The sequence below is a fragment of the Enhydra lutris genome, unplaced genomic scaffold, assembly GCF_002288905.1.
Source record: "Enhydra lutris kenyoni isolate GAN:26980312 unplaced genomic scaffold, ASM228890v2 scaffoldscaffold1, whole genome shotgun sequence".
NCBI lineage: Eukaryota > Metazoa > Chordata > Mammalia > Carnivora > Mustelidae > Enhydra > Enhydra lutris.
The window spans coordinates 93,556,165-93,576,175 of NW_019154085.1; the positions used below are offsets into that span (position 1 = coordinate 93,556,165).

Below are 20,011 nucleotides of genomic sequence, written 5' to 3' on the forward strand. Positions count from 1 at the left end.
GGCAATTAGAAAAAAATTGTGCAGTGTCTCACAGAAACAGAAACATAGAACTGGAAAGCTGTTAGTGATTATCTGACCTAACCATCTGCCTGATGAAAGGTTTCCCACTATAATGTGTTTGGCAGATACTCATGAGTATTTTCTCTTCAGTTTTTGTCAGGTGTTCATACTTCAAAAATAAGTCCACTGGCTATGAGGATAGCTTTAGATAGTTTTAGAGAGATAGATATGAGATAGCTCTGTTTTTTCCATAAGTACCATAGAAAACAGAGCAGAAGGCAGAGCTTCTATGCTAAGGAGGTAAAATCCCAGGATGGCAAGAGAGAAGGTGAGGAACTACAGCAGGAACGGAGGGAAAGCAAATACAAAGTAGTGAGTTATCAAGCTGGCCTCAGTTTCACAACTTCACAAAGTAGTGAGTTACCAGCTGGCTTCTTGGACACTCATGTCTTCCAGACAGGCCATGTGATAACACCATGCCTTGGTACCATCTAAGACGAGGGAGGGAGGCAATCCCAGGCAGTATTAACTCCCCTAAACTTCTGAGCGATGTTAGTTCCCGCTAGTTCCAGAATTCAGTGGAGGAGGTAGAGTTTCCATGACTCCTGATGGTATGGCGGGAGTCCAGAAGGGGAGAGAAAGAGCTAGAGCAAGTTCTCTGCACCCATGCTGCTGCAATCAGGGATGCCACGTGCTCTCATCCATCAACTCCTTATTAGGTGGCAGTCTGGTAACTGTGCCCTGCACTGGGAAAACTGGGTTTCATGTTCTTTTTATGCCTTTCCCACTGCAGGAGCCAGAAACTGCCTTTCTAAGGCTTTGGAGCTGCTGGGGCCTTTGGCAGGAGTGAAGGAGGAGGGGGTGGTTGACCAGTGCAGTCAGGATAGTGGGCCAGGGCGTGGGGCAGGTGTGGGGTGGGTGCTGGGCCTGTGGAACACCGACCAGGGCCAGGCATCGTGGCAGCAGCTGCTGAGTGCCAAGGGCAGGTTGTTGGACAGGTTGTTGGACAGACTGCTGGACATCCAGGCTGGTACAGTGCAGCTGCTGAGAAAAATGCTTTACATAATAAGGAAGTTAGGATTCAAAGACCTATTAACAAGAAAGAAAAGGTGCAACTTAGAGGAGGTCCAAGTTGGAGCAACTTAAAGCGTGAAAATCTGAAGAAGCACATAAATTGGGACCATCACCTTTGCTTCTAGCGATTTTAACAAGAACTAGCATTTCTTTATCCAAGATGACAATTTTCACACCTGATTTATCAACACTTCATAACCGCTCCAGCCATTTCTCTGGCCACTATGAAACTGTCAAAAGAAATGCACCCTAATTTCAGACCCAAGTGCATTTTTTGGGAGAGAGATTCAGAGTTGATTCACAGCAGATTCATTTAGCTCTAGTAAATGTTTACTCTCTAAAGTGGAAAATAGTATAAGTAGAATTTCTTTTTTAGGGGTCTCTCTTAGAAGTCATTATCCTGGATGATGGATCCATTGCTGACTTGTCCGAGGTGATGTTTTGCTACAGAGTGCATGGAGAGAAGAGTATGAAGGCACAGTAGCATGTATGAAATTTGAAATTTGCTGTCTGGAACCTTGGGTAACAGAAGATGCAGTTGATTAGTTTTGTTTAAAAAGACAGGAAACAAGTCTCCATCAGGGATGCCTTTAAACACCAAGACAAACAATAATATGCTCCTCATATGTATCCACAGCCAACCTGAATCTCTTCCATCTTTGACAACAGCAGCCATAAAACGAAAAGAAATCAGTATCTGAAGGATAATCTCATTCACAAAGCAAGCATTCACTCACTCTCATTCATGAAGCTTTATACACTAGAGGCTGAAAACAGACCTAGGCTTCTGTGAGCAAGACTGTCAATAACCAAGGATTCTCCCACTGACAATCCTCTGTCCCCATCATTGATGGACATTTTGTATGTTCTGAATTGGCATCTCCACCAGATGTGGAGAGGCAGATGGTGACAATAATCATAATCACAGTTTTAATCAAAATTATAATAGCAGCTACAATTTATTGAGCTCTTAATTTATGTCAGGTACCATGGTAAGCACTGTATTAAAATGGTGTAATCCCAACGAAAAGTTCCCAGAAACACAGGTACGATCGCTATTCTCCTGATAAGAGATGAAAACAAAAAACAAAACAAAACAAAACAGAACAAAACAAGAACAGACTTGGAGAGCTTACAGACTTGGCAAAATTTGCAGAGCTAAGAACTGACAGAACTTTGACCAAAATAAAGCCTGCTAGACTCAGGAGTCTGAGCTCCTAAAACAGATTTATCAATCTCTATGTGGATACATGTTATCAACGGAGGACTCTGGAAAGAAAAAAATCAGAAAACACTAAAAAAGTAAAGCCTGAGGATGAATGCTTCCTTGTGCTAATCTCTCTCCATGTAAGATTGTGGCTGAACTGGCACATCCGCTGGGCCCTATGTTAGCTCCTCTGCTGGTCTGATCCGTTGGATGGCAGTGGGCCACGTGGATATCCCCACCGCCCTCAGGGAGTGCGTGCCCAACCTGTATTTGGCAGGCAAGGACAAGGAGAAACAGGAGTGCAGCTGTGTGAGCAGGGATCTTCCTTTGTGTGCAGAGGCCCACATGTATTTTGATCAGCTGTTCCAAACTCTGTTGACATACACATTTAAGAAGAGGCAATCTTCCAAAAAGATACTGGGTTAGCCATCTCACAAAGATTTCACAGTTAGGCTTCAAGAAAAGCAGAAATGCAGCTTGAACTCGGGCAAAATTCAACTCCTATCATCATGCTTCCCTTTCTCTTTCCCCTCTTCTTTTTTCTGTACCTTTGTTTCTTCTTGTTTCAGAGCTACTTATTTTATCCGCAAGGTAGGAAAATGTGGCAGGTGAGAGTTCGCAAATACACGATCTTCCAACAGCTTTAGTACCATTCCAAATTCTTAGGGAAGAAGGCTGAAGGGCCTCATTTGGGTAAGGTGACAACCCTGGAACAATTAACTCCAGATGTGTTTTTCAAGAGCTTTGCCTGGATTTAGTCAAACTTCAGATTTCCCTCCTGCCTGGAGGTGCCAGTGAACAAGAAGCTCATCTAGAAATCGGAAGCAGTTCTGAGAGTTGAGGATACACTTGCTGCTAGGGGCTCCCATGGCCTCCAAGCCTGGGTATCTCCAAAGGATGTGATGACCCCCAACCCCCACTGGCATTTCTGAAGAAAATGTTTACAACCCACCGCTCTTGGTCCTGTGGTTCTGGCAAAAAGCTCAGTATGTGACAGCAACCTGAAACACTACATTTGGCATAGCCCCATAATGTTCCCATGGGACAAGTGGACAGATATGTGTGTAAAAAAAAAAAAAAAGAAAGGCTCCTGGGTAGCTCAGTGGTATAATACATCTGCCTTTGGCTCAGGTCATGATCCCAAGGTCCTGGGCTCGACCCTGCACTGGGCTCCCTGCTTGGTGGGGAGCCTGCTTCTCCCTCTCCCACTCCCGCTGCTTGTGTTCCCTGTCTTGCTGTATCTCTCTCTATCAAATAAATAAAAACTCTTAAAAAAAAAAAAAAAAAAGAAAGAAAGAAAGAAAGAAAGAAAGGGCTCCTGACACCTGAGAAGATAAAAAGGGAAGGTGCGAAAGAACAAGTAAGGTAGAAGTAGTAGTTGTATGCCTGGCAAGACTTGGAGTAAGGGGTTTATCAGGCCTGCATCTTCCCACCCTCCCCGCTAACTTTTTTCTCCCTTCCCCTGCAATGGGTTCCTGAATTCTTTGAGTTTATTTTCTCTACTCTGTCAACAGTTATCACCGTGCTAAGGAAAAACATTCCTTCCATTTCCTTATTGGGATTCCAAGCGGCATTTGGAAATTGCTCAAGATTTAGGAAAGAAGATGATTTTCAATTCATAGACAAAGTATTCATATTTAAAGCCATTAGATTACTATTGAATTAATGAGCATGGTTATCTTATTTTCTGTAAAAAGGAGACTGAACAAATGTACCACACACTGCTGTTCCTCTGGGACTTATTAAAATACATCGGCATTTAACTTCTGCAAGATAGTAATGCTGCATGACAATGTCATCCTGACAGGAACACTAAACATCTCTCTGAGAATACTCGGCAGATTTCTTAACGCATAATCACAATTATTGTTACCTAATTAAAATGTGCTTTGGAATATGAACTGAAGGATAAACTGGTAAAATAAAAACCTAAAGAAAATCAATTGCGCTTTTTCTTATACAAGAAACCACAGAGAAAATGCAGGAGAGGATCTTTGCTGATCTAGCAAAAGCTCTGGGTATGTGATATATGATGATGATGTTAGGCATTTATATTTCAGGTCAATAAAAAAGTAATCATTGAGGAAAATGTAGTAACCTTGGTTTGTGTAATAATGTTAAAATATAACTTTCATACACTTTTGGTTTTCTGCCCATATGCAAGATTTTGTCTAAGCCTTAAAGTGCCTCTTGAAGAAATAAGGCAATCTGTGCATTTCCATTGCATCAGGGTTTTGCCTAATTAAATAATACTTTGATATTTTCAACAAGCCAAGAACATAACATTGTATTCCAGAGAACACCTAAGAGAAACAAAGTCCCATGATCCCATGAGAACCCATGCCTAATGAATGGCTATTTTTCTGGCAATGACACTCGGCATAAGGTTAAGTCATTCGGTTGTAATTTTGCGTGTGTTCTATTGCATAAAAATACATAATGCCAGGCCCCTAGTGCTGTGAAATCTATTCCATCTGCACACAGGCTGACCAGACAAATGCTTTAGACCAACTAAAAAGCATTTCTTTAACTACCATCACGTGACCTACCTCCAATTTACATGTGGACCAGTTGCCAAGGACCCAGCTGTAGCAAGGCGTCACTGGGCAGGTTTTCTGCTGGGTCAGCTCTGTGGGGCATGGCCGTCCTTCTCCTTGGGTTGGCATAATGATGAATCGAGCCCGGCTCATTTGACCTAAAATGATAAGGAAGGTGTTGGCTTTTTGTTTACAGGCTGGCTTAGTAAGAGAATTAAAAAAACCCAGAATGTTGTCTTACATACACAAGTCTTCATGAAAATACACCAAATTTTGTCATGTCTGGCTCTCAGTTTTTCCTGCCATTTTAAGTTAGTTTCCTACAGACATGCAGGTTATGGAAGGTTTCCATAATGCTTAAGGTCTTGGAATTCTGTCTGCCTTTTACTTTAGTCTTCCTAACTCCAAACTCTGTACTGTTGCCCAAATAGACTGATCCTGTAAACATTGAGGGAGTGCTAATTAATTTGACAAATATTTATTAAGCTGCAGTATGATCCAGGTATCTTGCTATGTGCTAGAAATACAGGGATGAAATTGCCAGATTTAGCTTCTGCCCTCATAGACCATGTACTTTAGGCCAAAATTAAAAATATTAAAAATAGAGTTGTATCTTTCTTGGTAGGTTCTAAATTGGCAAGTAGGGTGAAAATTGCACACAACCTAAATTATCCTAGAAAATTCCTTAGGAAGTTGCCATCCCAAGGTCTCCAGACTATCTTTCAATTAATTCAATATGGACAATTGTCCTACAGCTTAGAGCCAAATTGTTTTTTCACTGAACACAAGATGAATGAAGTTGTTGGCTTGTGTGAAGGAAGCTGGATGTTTGAAAAAATATGTTCAAATACTGGTATTCGAATTCATTTAAAAAAAAAAAAAAGACAACTGGTTAATAGGAATAGCCAAGGAAAAAGCAGGGCTCCCATGTCATTTAACGCCCACTCGTAAGCATCAGGTCTTAAACCTGTTAAAGGGGAACAGTGGGCAGAATTTAAATGTCTGTGTTTCTCTCTTGCTCTCTCCCCAACTCACTCCTGTCCTTAATCTGTCCTTGTTGATGAGGTACTATGTGCAAGTAGTTTCATTGCTATTGTCTGTGAATATGATGTCCTTCCACTGTTGTTATAAAGTTAACTATTTAATTGTATTTGTGATAAAAAAGAAAAACAGTTCCATGACAGCATGTTATGGGGGTAAATGCCAGTCTGGGAAGGAGTCAGAACATTTCCATGAGCAGCTGACCTTTGAGCAGAAACCTGAAGAAGTCAGCCAGACATGATGTACGGGAGGTGTCTTGTTGCTGAAGAAAGGGCACACGAAGAAGCCCTGAGATGCAAAGGAGCACACCACATTTGTGGCACCAACAGAAGGCCAGTGTGGTCCAAACAGAGCTAGGGGAAGAATATGGTAAGGCAGTGCTATTAAAGCTATTTAAAGTGGGGTCTTTTAATTGATGTCACAGATTCTAGATTTCTATGTTAAGAAAAATGGAAAGTGAGGGAGAGTTCAACACAGAATTCCCTTGAAAGCCCTGGGTCAAGATAATTCTCAGATGTTCTCAAGTTCAGGGATGAGTAAGAGTGACTCACCTTTCACTAGACTAGACCTCTTCCTGGCTACTAGAAGATTATAGATTTTGTGCTAAACTAATTCTCTCTGAGAAAACCTATGGGGAAAACCAAGAGTTGTTTTTGTTTAAGTTAGATTTCACTCCCAGTGTGGAACCCAAGGTGGGGCTTGAACTTACCACCCTGTGATTGAGACCTTAGCCAATATCAAGAGTCAGATGCTTAACGCACTGAGAAACCCAGGTGCCCCCATTCTTCATCCTTGAGGTTCGAGCTTTTGTCCTTAACATGATGCTTCACATGTATTAAGCACTAATTGAGTATCTGTTAAATTCATATTTTTATACATTGTCTATGTAATATCTGGTATCTGAAAATGTATGATAATATATCAATTATTGAGCAAGTACCAAGTATGAAGGTAATGTTCTAAATACTTAAATGCTAAAGGATAATAACAACCCTAAAGGAAAATTCTTCCAATACTTTGGATAAGGAGGATGAGGGAGACTCTAACTCACTTGTCTAAGGTCAAAAAAGTGAGTGAAGTAAGGTGCAAGACAAGATTCCAAGTCAAAGTTTTGGTCCAGAGGCTGCTGTATTAGTCCCAAATTGAGAGAGCAAGGATAACTACTTACCACGTCCTTTAATGGGAAACATAAAAGGAACTTTGGATGAAGGTAAATTTGAGTCAGTGATGACATGTGTTTGGTTAACGACAGAATCAACCCATTCTTCCTGGGTGTGAGCTCCTATGAAGACCATGCATTTTTTATGTTCTCCCCAGCATCACCCAAGTCAAATCATACCAGTTGGACATCATTCATTTGAAATCTTGTCCCTGCTTGGTGAATACATTTGGTTCAAGATTTTACATTAATTCCTGCTTAAATACTCTTCAGTTTTATAATATTATGTTTATCCTCTTGACCTAAATACCTATTACCCTAAATGTCATTATAATTGGATTCTATTCTATCCATTGCTGTAAGAATAATAACAATGCAGTATTGCCTTTATCACAGCTAAAGAGGCTCTATTTCATTATAACCAAATAATTTCAAGTTTGTGCTTGAATTGATGGCATGTAGATGGCCATTTCTTTACAACTATTTTAGTCATTTCTATTAAAGTGACAGATATCTTTTGCTGGACATAGAGCTGGGGGGAACCTAATGTATTCAACAGAAAAAAAAAATGATGCTATTACTTTTTGAAATAATGGAAGTCTTAAAATCATTCCTTGAAAGCACAGCCATAGGATTTTTCTGCCTTTTGCCATCCTAACACAAAAATAAGATTTTCAAACAATGCCAATTACTACCAAGAACACATTTTTTTTAAAACCAAGGAGCTTATAACAATCCTACACTTTGAAGCGTATTGTTATGTTTAAGTGGCTAATATTAAAGTTCAGTGACAAAATGTTGCTAATGAAGGCATGAGTGTGTAAAAGGTTTCTGTGGGGTACTTGATATAAGTTTCTTCCTTTTTTTCTTTTTTTAGTTTTATTTGTCAGAGATTTTTTTGTGTGTGCATCCAAGCAGGGGGAGTGGCAGACAGAAGGAAATGCAGTCTCCCCGATAAGCAAGGGGGCAGGGCTCGATTTCAGGACCCTAAGATTCATGACCTGATCTGAAGTCAGCCCCTTAACCAACTGAACCCCCTGGGGGCTTTTCTTTATGTCAGGGATAGTTGGGTTGTATAAATTATCAGAGAAAGCACTTCCCAAATTAATCACTCTTTCACAAATCCTGCAGTTGTAAATATTAAATCTAGCTACATGGAATTCAGATGGCATTAGTAAGGAGGCCCACCATCTCCAAAGGTAGTTGTTTAAAATTGCCCAGGATTCCAAACATCAGACAGGTTGGAATATCCAGCCAGGCAGTATCTTTCAATGCTGATTATTCTAAAAGGAATCCCTAAAATCAGGAGCCTAAAGAAATAGTTTTGGTGATAGTGAATTTCCATGTGAGGGGAAAAGCAGAGGAAAATGTGGCCAAATTGAAGATATTCAGTTACAACGTGATATAGAATGTAAGGGAAAGAGAAGTTTAAAATAGCTGATGTACGATGAAAAGAAACCTGGACTTGGCATCAAAATTCTCTAGTTGGAAACAGTTCTCTCAGATTAACAGCTTGTAAGTGATGGGACTACATGGAAGTACTTAACTCCTCAGAACACGAGTTCCCTCTTCCGTAAAATAAAGTATACAGAAAGTTCTTACTATCTGAGGATAATTCATGGGAGAGAAATGCCACTTAATCAGTCTATTTAAATGGGAATTAAATTATTTTTAATAAAGTCTAAATGGGAATTTTTCTGGAACTAAAAACGTATGCAGGTGAGTTTATTTGATCTAATATCAACTACTGTGTGGATGATAATTGTTACAATGTGATCATTATTAGGAAAAATTATAAATCAGTCATTAATATTTCTTATGTAATTTTATCATTATCCTATAAAAGATGCATTGTTTCGTGATTGACTTTTGCAGTTTGATCATCATTCTTTGGCCTTTGACTCACTTTTCATCAACTTTCTCACGAGCTCCCTTTAATCTTTGCTGTACAAATGGTTCCATTTTGTATCCTTTTGTTCTGGGTATGTACTCTATTTGCAGCTAGAGACTGATCCGCAAATATTCTGATGGAATGACAGAACATGTGTCAATGGAGAAAGGTTGTTGGTTGGGGGATAGCTTCATAAACGGTCAGTTCCTTAGTGAATATGTTGATGTTATAAAGGCTTTGCCTTCCTTCAGAACTCACAATTATACTGACTCAGGTGAAAAGCACTGAGATGATGAGGATTCCTTAGTGTCACCTCACATTGGTTATATAAATTAAAAAAATACCATATATAAACCACCATATAGTATATCTAAAATACAGCAGTTGGTTGTTAAAACTTCTATTTTTAGCCATTTATTTTAACAACTGATATTTCATATCTATTTCTAGAACTGGCACTGACTGCTTCTCCTTGTGTTCTGTGCTGGGCTTATGATATGAAAAGCATACAGTTATGAAATCCCTAATGAGTCTGCCTGGTCCCAACCCACCAAACCTCTTACACCATAGCTTGGATTCCTTCTGCCCTCAGAGTAAGAGTGAAGATTTCTACCATGCCTATCCCAATGCTTCCAATCTGAAAATGGGGGCATTTTCTTGGACGCTCTCTGGATTCCTCTTGTTTGGGTTTATGTTTTTCAGTAAAAGACAGAGGACTAGGAATCTATTTGGAACTGAATTCAATAGCAGCTACAGATAAGATGTTTAACAAGCAGTACCAACGAGATGTAAAAACCAAAATCGACTCTGTTCATCTACTCTTCAGACTATAAAAGAGAGAAAAGCACTCCCTTACAAAATATGTTTCCAATTTAATAAAGACCCAAATTATAGTAGGGTAGGTTTGCTAGCAATTCCCTGACTCTTTTCCTCTCCTCCCTTGAGGAACATTGGGAACTCATTATGAGCAACAGTGATATTGGGCCTACTGTTAAAATAGCAATTATTACTTGCAATGATGAAGAAAGAATTGCACGGTATGAATGCCAGGAAGAAAAGACAGTGAGGTACACACACCCCACACACACCCGAAGAGAGGCCTATATTGGTGCCTACATATAGGTTTAAAGGATATTGGACCAGATCACATGCCCACTGAAGTATTCAGATTTCACTCTGGGGCTCCACTGACAAAGGGGTTGTGGAAAATGTAAGCAGTAAAAAACCTCACAAAATAAATATTTGTCACTGTATAAATTCATAAAAGGAAATGGAGTCAACGCAATGGTTCTCTGACCAGACTTTCAGGTCCAAGGAGCCAGCCACCATATACCTTGATAGCGGCATGCTTTAAACAATAGTTCGTCTGCGGCCCTGACATATGGTCATTGGGTTAATAGAAAATTATGGTTTTGATAGCTCTGGGCAGTTTGAATATGATCAGACAAACAATGCAAAGTATGTATGTAGGGGAATGTGGAAAAGGAAATACGAGAATAATGAGCAATAAAGAACATGCCTACTTTATCTTAAATAGTTCATTAAATAAAATATCTGAGCAATTTAGATAAACATACTCATAAACTCCAATGCACTGCAGACATGGAAATATAACAACAGTAGTATAAGAAGTCACTTTGAGCTTATAGCATGTCATTTGAATATTACGACTGGTTTGCTTTCCACCTGGGCATTATTTCTTTTGAATAGGAATTGAATTTTCAAAGCCTATGCATAATGGTCTTCCACAGCCGACATCTACAAGGGATTGGCCAATTTACACCATGAAAGGTGGGGCTCAATGTCACTAACTTCAACTTGATGGTGGTCCTTTCTGATGTTCAACAAAAAATTCGGTTATTTAATATGGTATTTCCATTTTAAGTATTTCCTCCTGTGGATTTATCTTTAAGATTTTGGTGCCTGCTACTTAATGTTAGTAACAAATAATAGCAGATGACAAAATAAACGAAAAAGAAGCCAGGGGATGCTGACAAAAACCTCATTAATAGCTGATCAGATCAATCTATTAATCAATATTGATCACCTATGTCTCTGGTTAGGACAATTTGTTGTATAATACCTTTTGTCATTACAAAAGCATTTAGTGTTATGGAGGGAGGGACTGAATTAAGTGAATACAATGTGCTATGATACAGAGGTGATACAGTATATTCTAGCTTAGATTTTTTCCCTTCTTTATCCTGCTTGCTTGGCTCTCCCTTCCCCAGGGAGTACCTGCTGTCCCCACTACCCTCAAATAAATCACTTCAACAAGAATCCCAATCTCAGACTCTGCTTCAGACACAGTCATTAATATTCTCGTTTCATAAACTGAAGCTCAGAGAAGTTAAATATGTTTTTGCAAAGTCACACAGCTAGCGATGTGGGAACAAAGATCCATCTTACTTCAAAAGCATGTGCTTCTCAAAGGTTTTCAATCTGGTCCAAGTCAGGCATCAGATGCTGTGCTGTAATTATTAGACCACTTGGATAAGTCTGAAATGTGTACTTAGGTCTACCCTGTGCAATAAATGGGTTGCCTGTATTCATATATTTCTTATTTTCCTTTAGTAAAAGGTATTTACAACTATAGTACTAACCTCTTCCACTCTGAGAGCTCTTTGTTTGTTTTGGGGTACTTCTCAGTACATTTCTGAAAGCAGTGGAAAGTTACATTGTCTAAAATGTTCAATTTATTTCATAAGGCTCTTTATACTCTTAACAAATATCTCTTGGAGGTATTTGAGCCAACCAGGCTGGCTCAGTTGTAGAGCATGTGACCTTTGATTTCAGGGTTGTGAGTTTGAGCCCTACATGTGGTGTGTTTACTTTAAAAAAAAAAAAGAAAGAAAGAAAACCAACTTAAAAAAAAAATAACTGCCTAGACTTTATATCCAAGTTTAAGTGTAAACACTGTTTTAAATATACACTCTGGTGGTCATGGATTTGGGATCAGTGTTACACTCTAATGTAACAGAGTGGGGAAAAATTTTGGCCCTGATCTGCAACCTAGACTGATCTTTGGCCTATGGTTGGCATTGTTAGAGATGGAAGATATGGCAAAAATTCTGCATTCAGAGCTACAGTCCAAAGGTTTCCCTTATAGAAGGACTTTTTGGCCTATCTGAAAATTGTTGCAGGCATCCGATACCTTTCATCCAAGAAGAGAACACTCAAGTTAGGCAAGATAAAGATTCTATAAGGCTTTCACAGTAAAGCAGACTAGTCCAAGACTTGACCATCTATCTGGGAGTGAGGTCAGCTAAGTAAAAAAATTAGACCACAGTTTTAGAGATTGAGACATACCACGGTATCATGGATCGTGATAGATCTTTCAAGGACAGAAGATTAGGCACCTTCGACTTGGTTTAGAAATAAAGAGCTCCTAACTTCTCTGTAGTGTGTTCTAGCCATTCATCTCCATGTCTACGCTCAACAATCAGATTTCTGTCCCATTAAAAGCTAACAAAACTTGATGGACGACCGTAAAAACCTATATACTGCAGAAATACCCCAATAAGGAGCTCCCCACATGATGCAAAAGGAGAAGGGCAGAGAGAGTGATTTTGGGCATCCTGCTCCTACTGTGTCCACCAGTCACACCTTTCCCAGGTAATAGTGGATTCCTGTAGCTTCCTGTAGTTCCGATTGATGTGCTACATAATATGCAACATTATTGATTAGGAAACAAGTGCACATTTAGGAGGCTTAAAATTCTGGGAGACCTCTTAAAACTCTTACTGCCCTTTGTGTCCTAATCTGAGATCCATTTCCTCTACTTATTTTTAAATATACCTATAAATTATGAGAATTTTTATACAGTGATACACAGGGCCATGGACATAACACAAACATTTACAATTACAGTTTCAGATGCAAAGGGGCAAATGGAACAAATGGGGCTTTGGAGATGCATGAACACGGGTTTCAATCTTTCCTCCATAACTGACAAACTACATGACTTGAGCAGGTTACTTGTTTATCACCCTGCCTGTGAAGTTCTGCCTATGCCTATACTTCATAGTACTATTGTAAAAAGTTACTAAAATACTTCTGCCTCCAACAATTGTACCTTTGACCAAAAGATGTTAAGCAGTAATTATTCTAACATTTCATCAGTTTACAGATAAAAAGTAGTGCAAGTGAGTTCTCCAAAGACTAGTTCAAAGACCTACAACTTGCCATTGGAAAAGCTAGCTCAAAAGCTCAGATCTTCTGATTTCTTGTTCAGTATTTTGTATTCCCCATTCTGCCATTTTATAATTTAGCTCTTGTTCTCTTGTCATAGGAACTAATTACTTGATATAACAAATAAGTTTGAATTGTTATAACTATTGGACTGTTGCTGGTCAAGGATACCACACTGATCACATTTTATACAGACACTAAAACTGAAGGCTACCAGCTTATCTTTGCTTAAAAAGAAAAAAAAAAAAAAAGCCAGAAAGATCACAAAGGGGTGGTACTTTGGAGTTAATACAAAATTATTTTTGCATTATAAGCCAGAGTTGACAGAAAAATTATATGCCATCTGGGAAACAAAGAATCAGGCTTGTTTAAATAATATAGAAAACATAAACTCATATACACTGAATTAAAAAATATGAAATAGGAAAAAAATCAGTTTGAGATTAATAACATTCTTAGAGTGTTATCAGTCAAATAATAATTATGAATAATTCATGATATGCTAAATTTAGGGAGTTCTACATTCCACTGAACTGATGAAAATTCAACAAAGAACATGACTAATCCAAATATTAAGCTCTTCTATTACAAGCTTTGATCTTTGAAATCTATCTAAAAAGATTCCTTAGTGGAAGCTTAGAATCAGTCTGTCTCTGACGTGAAATAAATTGGATTCAAACTGTTCTGACCTTGAAATCTTTAACACAATTAGAAAGTATATGCCAAGCATCAGGTGTACATTAAAGAGACAATCCAGACACTTGGAAGATAAAGGAAGAACTCATTTTAAAATCTCTCCCCAGATCAAGGTAGTTCTGTGGATTTGATGGCGGAAGTGTGGCTCGTGGGGGAGCACCTGGGACATCCAGCACACCAGCGTTTACCTGACAGCCAGTGAATTGATAAACTGCGACAACTGTGTGAATTTTTTGCCTTTGATAGAGAAGTCCGTGGAGAGCCGCAGGTGCTGGAGTCAGACTCCCATGCAACTTGCTTGCCCACTTTAATGTGACTAAATAAACTCTCTCCTCTCATGGTTTCTGCCCCATTGCCACAACAGTTGGAAAAATGAAAGCGCCTCATACAAAAGACAGCTGCTGGCACACTGTCTCAGAAGGGACAAGGTACAGATGCTCTCCGATGATAGCTTCCAACCCTTTCAGCTCCAGAGTTTGGTCTCTTTTAAGAAACACATTCATCTGTGCCATACACTTTTGCTTTTGATTATTGCTGTTTGCTTGTTGCTTTTAGGTTGTGCATGAGGATTAAGGCTGGATCTAAATACGTAATTCTCTCATTTTGGAAACGTTACTATCCGCCTGTGGTGGGGGCGGGGGCGGGTGATGATCAGAGAAGAGTGGGGCTCTAAGATTAGGGCTGGAACTGGACAAGTTTGGGGGCTGTGGGGTAGAATATAACGTAACCAAAGACTCTCTTTGCAAAATCCTGAGGGTGGGTGCTTACAAATTCTAGGCCCATGTGTTCTATTCTTCCTTGTACCCTTCAATTTATTTGTTAAGATTGAAATTGGGTACAAATATAATTACAAAAATACTGATTTTTAGGTTTTTGTCTGTAGGTCCTGACATAGAGGCTTCAATGTAACAGGTAGTCAAAAAATGCTTGTGAATTGAGTAAGAGCAGCCTCCTAAAGAAAACACCAGTTTTAAGAGCTGTGGCACCTTGTCATTCAGTGTTGACATAAATATCACCTCTTTGGTGGCCTTTCCTCCCCCATCCCTCACTCCCTGGCAAACTACTTGATATCCTTATTCTCCATGACATGATCTATTTTGCTTTCATTGTGGATATCGCTTATTTCTGTGTTTATATCTTCATTTATTTGCTATCTGTTTTGTCATCACCCAACTAATTTTCCACTGGAACATTCACTGTATGACGTCAGGGGACTCTGTTTGCCTGGGATCCTTTCCGTTCCTTACAGTGTAGGCTCAGCTATTGCGAGAACACCTGACACTCAGAAAGCATCCAATGAATATTTGTAAAACATGAATACACTTCAACAGTCCTGCCTTCAAGAACAGACATCTAACTGGCATGGTCACCATATAATTTATTTTTCACATTGCCACTTTTGACAATGAAAGAAGACACTGTTAGGTGCCAGGATAATAGATATAAGCTTCATAAATCTTTTTTGAATGAATTAAGAAACACAGAATACACACACCCTTAGATCACTGCAGGGCCTGACAGATATCAGGATTATGGAATGTATTTTTAAATGTATAATTACATCTGACAATTCAGGAGATCAAGACATCTAAAGATCAAAAAAGGATCCCCAAGAAGATATCCTAATAGACCCTTAGAAACTAGCTAGAGGTGATTTATAACTAGTGCTATATTGAATGCCAATGGATACTATTTCGACGACTTCCAAGAGCTTTATGTAACTTGATTTCTCCAAGTAGTTAACATTCCTTCCCCAGTCCCACTGGTACCTTAGTTCACACAGTAACTTCCTTAGGAAATCTTTGATTGCTTCTCTTTGTTTATTATTCTAAGGCCTAGAAAAGGTGAATTTAAGTTCAAACTCTAATTACCTAAAATTCTCCAATAGTGGGATTCAGATTTGGGAAAGTTTTTCTTTTGTTTGTGTTTGTCTTTCTAATAGACAAACAGGCTGCTGAGTCCACAGCACAACAGAACTGCTTGAAAAATTAAATACTTGAATATTAAACTTAAAATTAAGGGTCTTATTTCTAAAGGTAGTGTATTAGTATAACACAGAGATCTGTCATGTTTCATTGACTTGGTACAGTGGCAGAATTAGGACTGCCCGGCAAAAATAATAATAAACAGATCTGTCTCCTTTGCATTGAACACATTCTTGGGTAATGGTACCTAAGATGTGTGCATTTAGTTCGAGGGTGAGGAAAACATCCACTGGCAGTTTTGGCTGCCTTTGGGCTTTTGATCCAGTATGTGGGTTCTTCCCCTATAATGAAGAACTGCAGGGGCACTGACAGATATTAACTGAAATTCCTCCAATATGTCAGGTACACTTATGCTCAAGGAAACTGGGGAGAATTTACCCATGAAGAACCCAAACAGGGTCTTTGGCCCTTCAGACATACAGACATAACAACTGATTCACTTCTTGCATGAGAAGAGTAGTAGGAGGCAGTAGTGGGTTGATGGTAAGATGCTCCACATAAGGAAAAGTAGCACACACTCAAGGATGACTGAAATACACTGTATGAGAGCAGAGAGAGCCAATGTATCAGGGGAGGGTGATGGGCATAGAGAGGCAGGCATGGGTGAGATCCCATAGGTCCTGGTGGACCATGTTTACAGTACAGGACTTCATCCTTTCTCTACTTTTCCATGCTACCCTTCACCACTGTAAAAGAGACCCCTCCCAGAAATCCAGAAGGACGAGACTACTGTGTTTATAGCTATGGAATACCCAGGGTGAGTCACTGCTGGACTCCTCAGCAACCAGTTGTTCTGACAAAAGACATCACTAATGTGAAAACCACCTCTCATTTGTTTGAGTCTGCAGTGAACTCATCAACATACAGTATTACGTCTTTGCTGGTTTATTGTCTACTGTCCAACTACATTGTAAACTCCATGAGAAGAGGCAAGTGTGTACCTCCACCCACTGCTGCTCCCAAACACATTCAACAAAAACTGGCACATGGGTATTTGTTTAATTTATTTAAAAGTCCATAAGAAAACAACTATTCAGATTTGCATTTTAAAAATAAACTTGGGGGGTGCCTGGGTGGTTCAGTGGGTTAAAGCCTCTGCCTCTGCCTCAGGTCATGGTCCCAGGGTCCTGGGATCGAGCCCCGCATCAGGCTCTCAGCTCAGCGGGGAGCCTGCCTCTCCCTCTCTCTCTGCCTGCCTCTCTGCCTACTTGTGATCTCTGTCTGTCGAATAAATAAAATCTTTAAAAAAATAAAAAAATAAAAATACACTTAGGCTGTGACTATAATATGTGGATTTTAAGTGGGGTAAAAGGATGAGAAATGAGGTTGGGAGACAGAGTGCCCAAGTCTATAGAATAACCCTTAAAAGATCCTAGGGAGTCTCTGATGACCCTCTCCACTATTGGGAGCTACGAAGATGGAGATGGAAATTAACATACAATGTAAACACCCATGATGTGTCAGTTACTGTACTAGGTGTTTATATACTTCATATTATTTAATTCTCCAACCAAAAACACCTCCAGTATGCATGAATTCTATTTTATAGATAAAGAAGCTGAGAATCAGATTAAGTAATTTCCCTAAACATCTCCAACTTGAACCTAGATTAACCTAACGCTTAAGTGGATGCCCAACTGGAGACTATACCATGCTGCCAATCAGAATATTTGGGTGAGGAACAGTCAATCACTGAAATCTTCAGATTTTCCATTTGGTTTCCTGAGGTTCTTTACAAGCTCTCAATTGCACAGGAAATGGCATGTCACCACTGGACTTGTGACTCTCATATTTTCATTGTGAATGATGCTCTTTGCAGAAACAGTTTTCCATTTCCTTAGCCACATTTTTCCTAGTACAGATCCTGACTACTGTTTTCAGCTCTGCTCTCTCCAAAATCTGAGAGCTGAGTTCACACATGGGCCCCTTTTCCATGCTGCATCTTGCCCCAGTTCCTCAGATAATCCTAACTGAGGTAGAGAATTATCTGTAACTCCAGCGACTTGTTTGGAGGTAGCTTAGAAATGAGTCTATATTCTAGTGCCAGTAGTCCAGTCACTTCTAGAAATCTGTCCCAAATATTTTTGTTTGGCAATCAGATCCAGGTCTTGTTGTATCTTCCTCCCATTTTGATTCCATGATTCCTGCAACTTGCAATTCTTTCCTTCTCCTCTGCTTAGTGCCTAACTATACAACAAGACTTTTCCCTAGGACCCTACTCCAAATATCTGATATCTACCTTGCAATAAGCTAGAATCTTTTTCAGAACCACAGTCCTATCCTAAACTACAGGTCTGTGCTTTCCAATTATTTTCTTGAGCTCTTTTCCAGGGACAAGGTCTTGGACCTCACTTTAGTCTGGTGCTGGAGTGCTACCTATATATCCATTTGCCTAGCTTCTGAGTATCAGTTGCCTTTCCTTGCTATTGTCTATCATTTGTCCACTGAGGTCCTAGAAACTTGTGGTTTTCCTTTTCCTCCTTTTCCTCCATAGTGAACACTATTCTGAGAAGTGACTTGCCATCTAGAAACTACATTTGCTGCCTGACCGTCTTGCATTGAGCTGGAACATGGCACTAAATTTTGTATAATATGGATGGAAGGGATGTATGCTACCTCCAAAGTGGCCCATCAAACCCTGCATAGAGCCCACTGGAAGGCACCCTCCAGAGACAACTGGTTATGTTACAGTAGATCCTCCCTCAACCTGTGTTCTTGACTGACTTTTCTAAAGTCAGCCTTTTATATGAGTGGAAAAGTAGTCTCTAGTCTGGTATATTAAGCTATTTTGATTTGGGGATTTGTCTGACACGAAATTACTTACAAAAAACATACTTATTCCAAAAACTATGAAGGCCAGTATTTTTTGTTTGTTGAGTGTATGACTTTTTTTTTTTTTTTTTAAGAAGGGGTTGCTGGAGAGAGGGGGACAGAGAGAATCTTAAGCAGGCTCCAGATCCAGCACAGAGCCCTGAGATCATGACCTGAGCTAAACTCAAGATTTGGATGCTTAACTGACTGAGCTACCCACGTACCTCGAATTTATGACCTTTTGAAAAAACAGTGTCCCACTGGGCTACCAGCTCTTTTGGTGTCTGCCACGGTGGCCAGGTCAGGTTTGCAACCTCTACCTTGACAGAAAGGACTGATACAAAGCAAGTTCTATCTGTCCTCCCCTCTGGGTCAGCCTCACACTGCCTCCACCAACTGGCCAACATGCCTTATGCCCATTTGTCAAGCTATGGCATCCAGAAAGTTATTTAAAAACCAAACTGTTGGGCACCTAGTTGGCTCAGTTGGTGAAGCAACCGACTCTTGATCTCAGCTCGGGTCTTGATCTCAGGGTTGTGAGGTTCAAGCCGCATATTTGGCTCCACACTGGGCATAGAACCTAGTTTGAAAAACTAAAATTAAAATCATCATCATCATCATCCAAAGTGTTTACCGGGGACAAACATAGGGAACCCAAATACCTCCATGGCCACAGGTCTTTGAACATTCGGTCCATGCTGTCCACCCCGAGAGCTGACAGTTGACCGCACATTCCACCAGGCAGTGAAGGCTCATTCCCTGAGGCTTCTCCAAGTTACGCTGCAGATGGAAATAAAATATGATTTTAATGCAGAAATCCTATCACTGTTCTATCAAATCACCTTTCATGGGAAAAACTTTATTCTATGATAATAATCTTTCTATGTGTTTGTATGGAAATATATCTTTGTTATATAAACTGGTGGCAGTTTTAGAAAATGGTTGTCCTAACTTCACAGAATAGAAGTTTGTTGGCCCAAATTTCTTTTTAAAAAAATCCTCAGCTATAGAATAGACCTGCAGTTAGGGTACTGGGAAAGCAGACAGTTATAGGACACATCCTCGCTTAGCAAGCACAGAAGCAGGAGGAAGCCTCACTGTAATTCAGGTACCTTGCACTTCTGGATGGGCCAAGAGTACAAAGAGAGCACAAAATTAACAGTTATCTAGGCTAAAAGTAAATAAATAGATAAGAATAAAAACAGAATTAACAACCCAAATGTGCTCATTAACACATATTAGGTTGAAAACATAACCTAATACTCTAAATCACGAAAAAAAAAATGGTGGTCTAGTTTATTTTCCTCTTGTCCTTTCTTAAACCAGCATGGAGGCAAATCAATAGATTTTTTTTAATGGCCAAACTAAAAGAGATCTTCATGAAGGAAAATAAGTCATCTAAGAAACACAGAAAGGATA

At 39.5% G+C, this 20,011-nt stretch overlaps 1 protein-coding gene across 1 annotated transcript in view; it reads right to left on the bottom strand.

Annotated features, from left to right (window-relative positions):
* Positions 1 to 20,011, bottom strand: part of LOC111145030 (thrombospondin type 1 domain containing 7B) — a 724,800-nt gene that overhangs the window by 17,734 nt on the left and 687,055 nt on the right. The window contains exons 19-20 of the mRNA XM_022499648.1: positions 19,255 to 19,372; positions 4,831 to 4,976 (exon numbers count right to left, since the gene is read on the bottom strand). Coding sequence (XP_022355356.1) covers positions 4,831 to 4,976; positions 19,255 to 19,372 — 264 coding nt within the window. The remainder of the gene's footprint in view (positions 1 to 4,830; positions 4,977 to 19,254; positions 19,373 to 20,011) is intronic.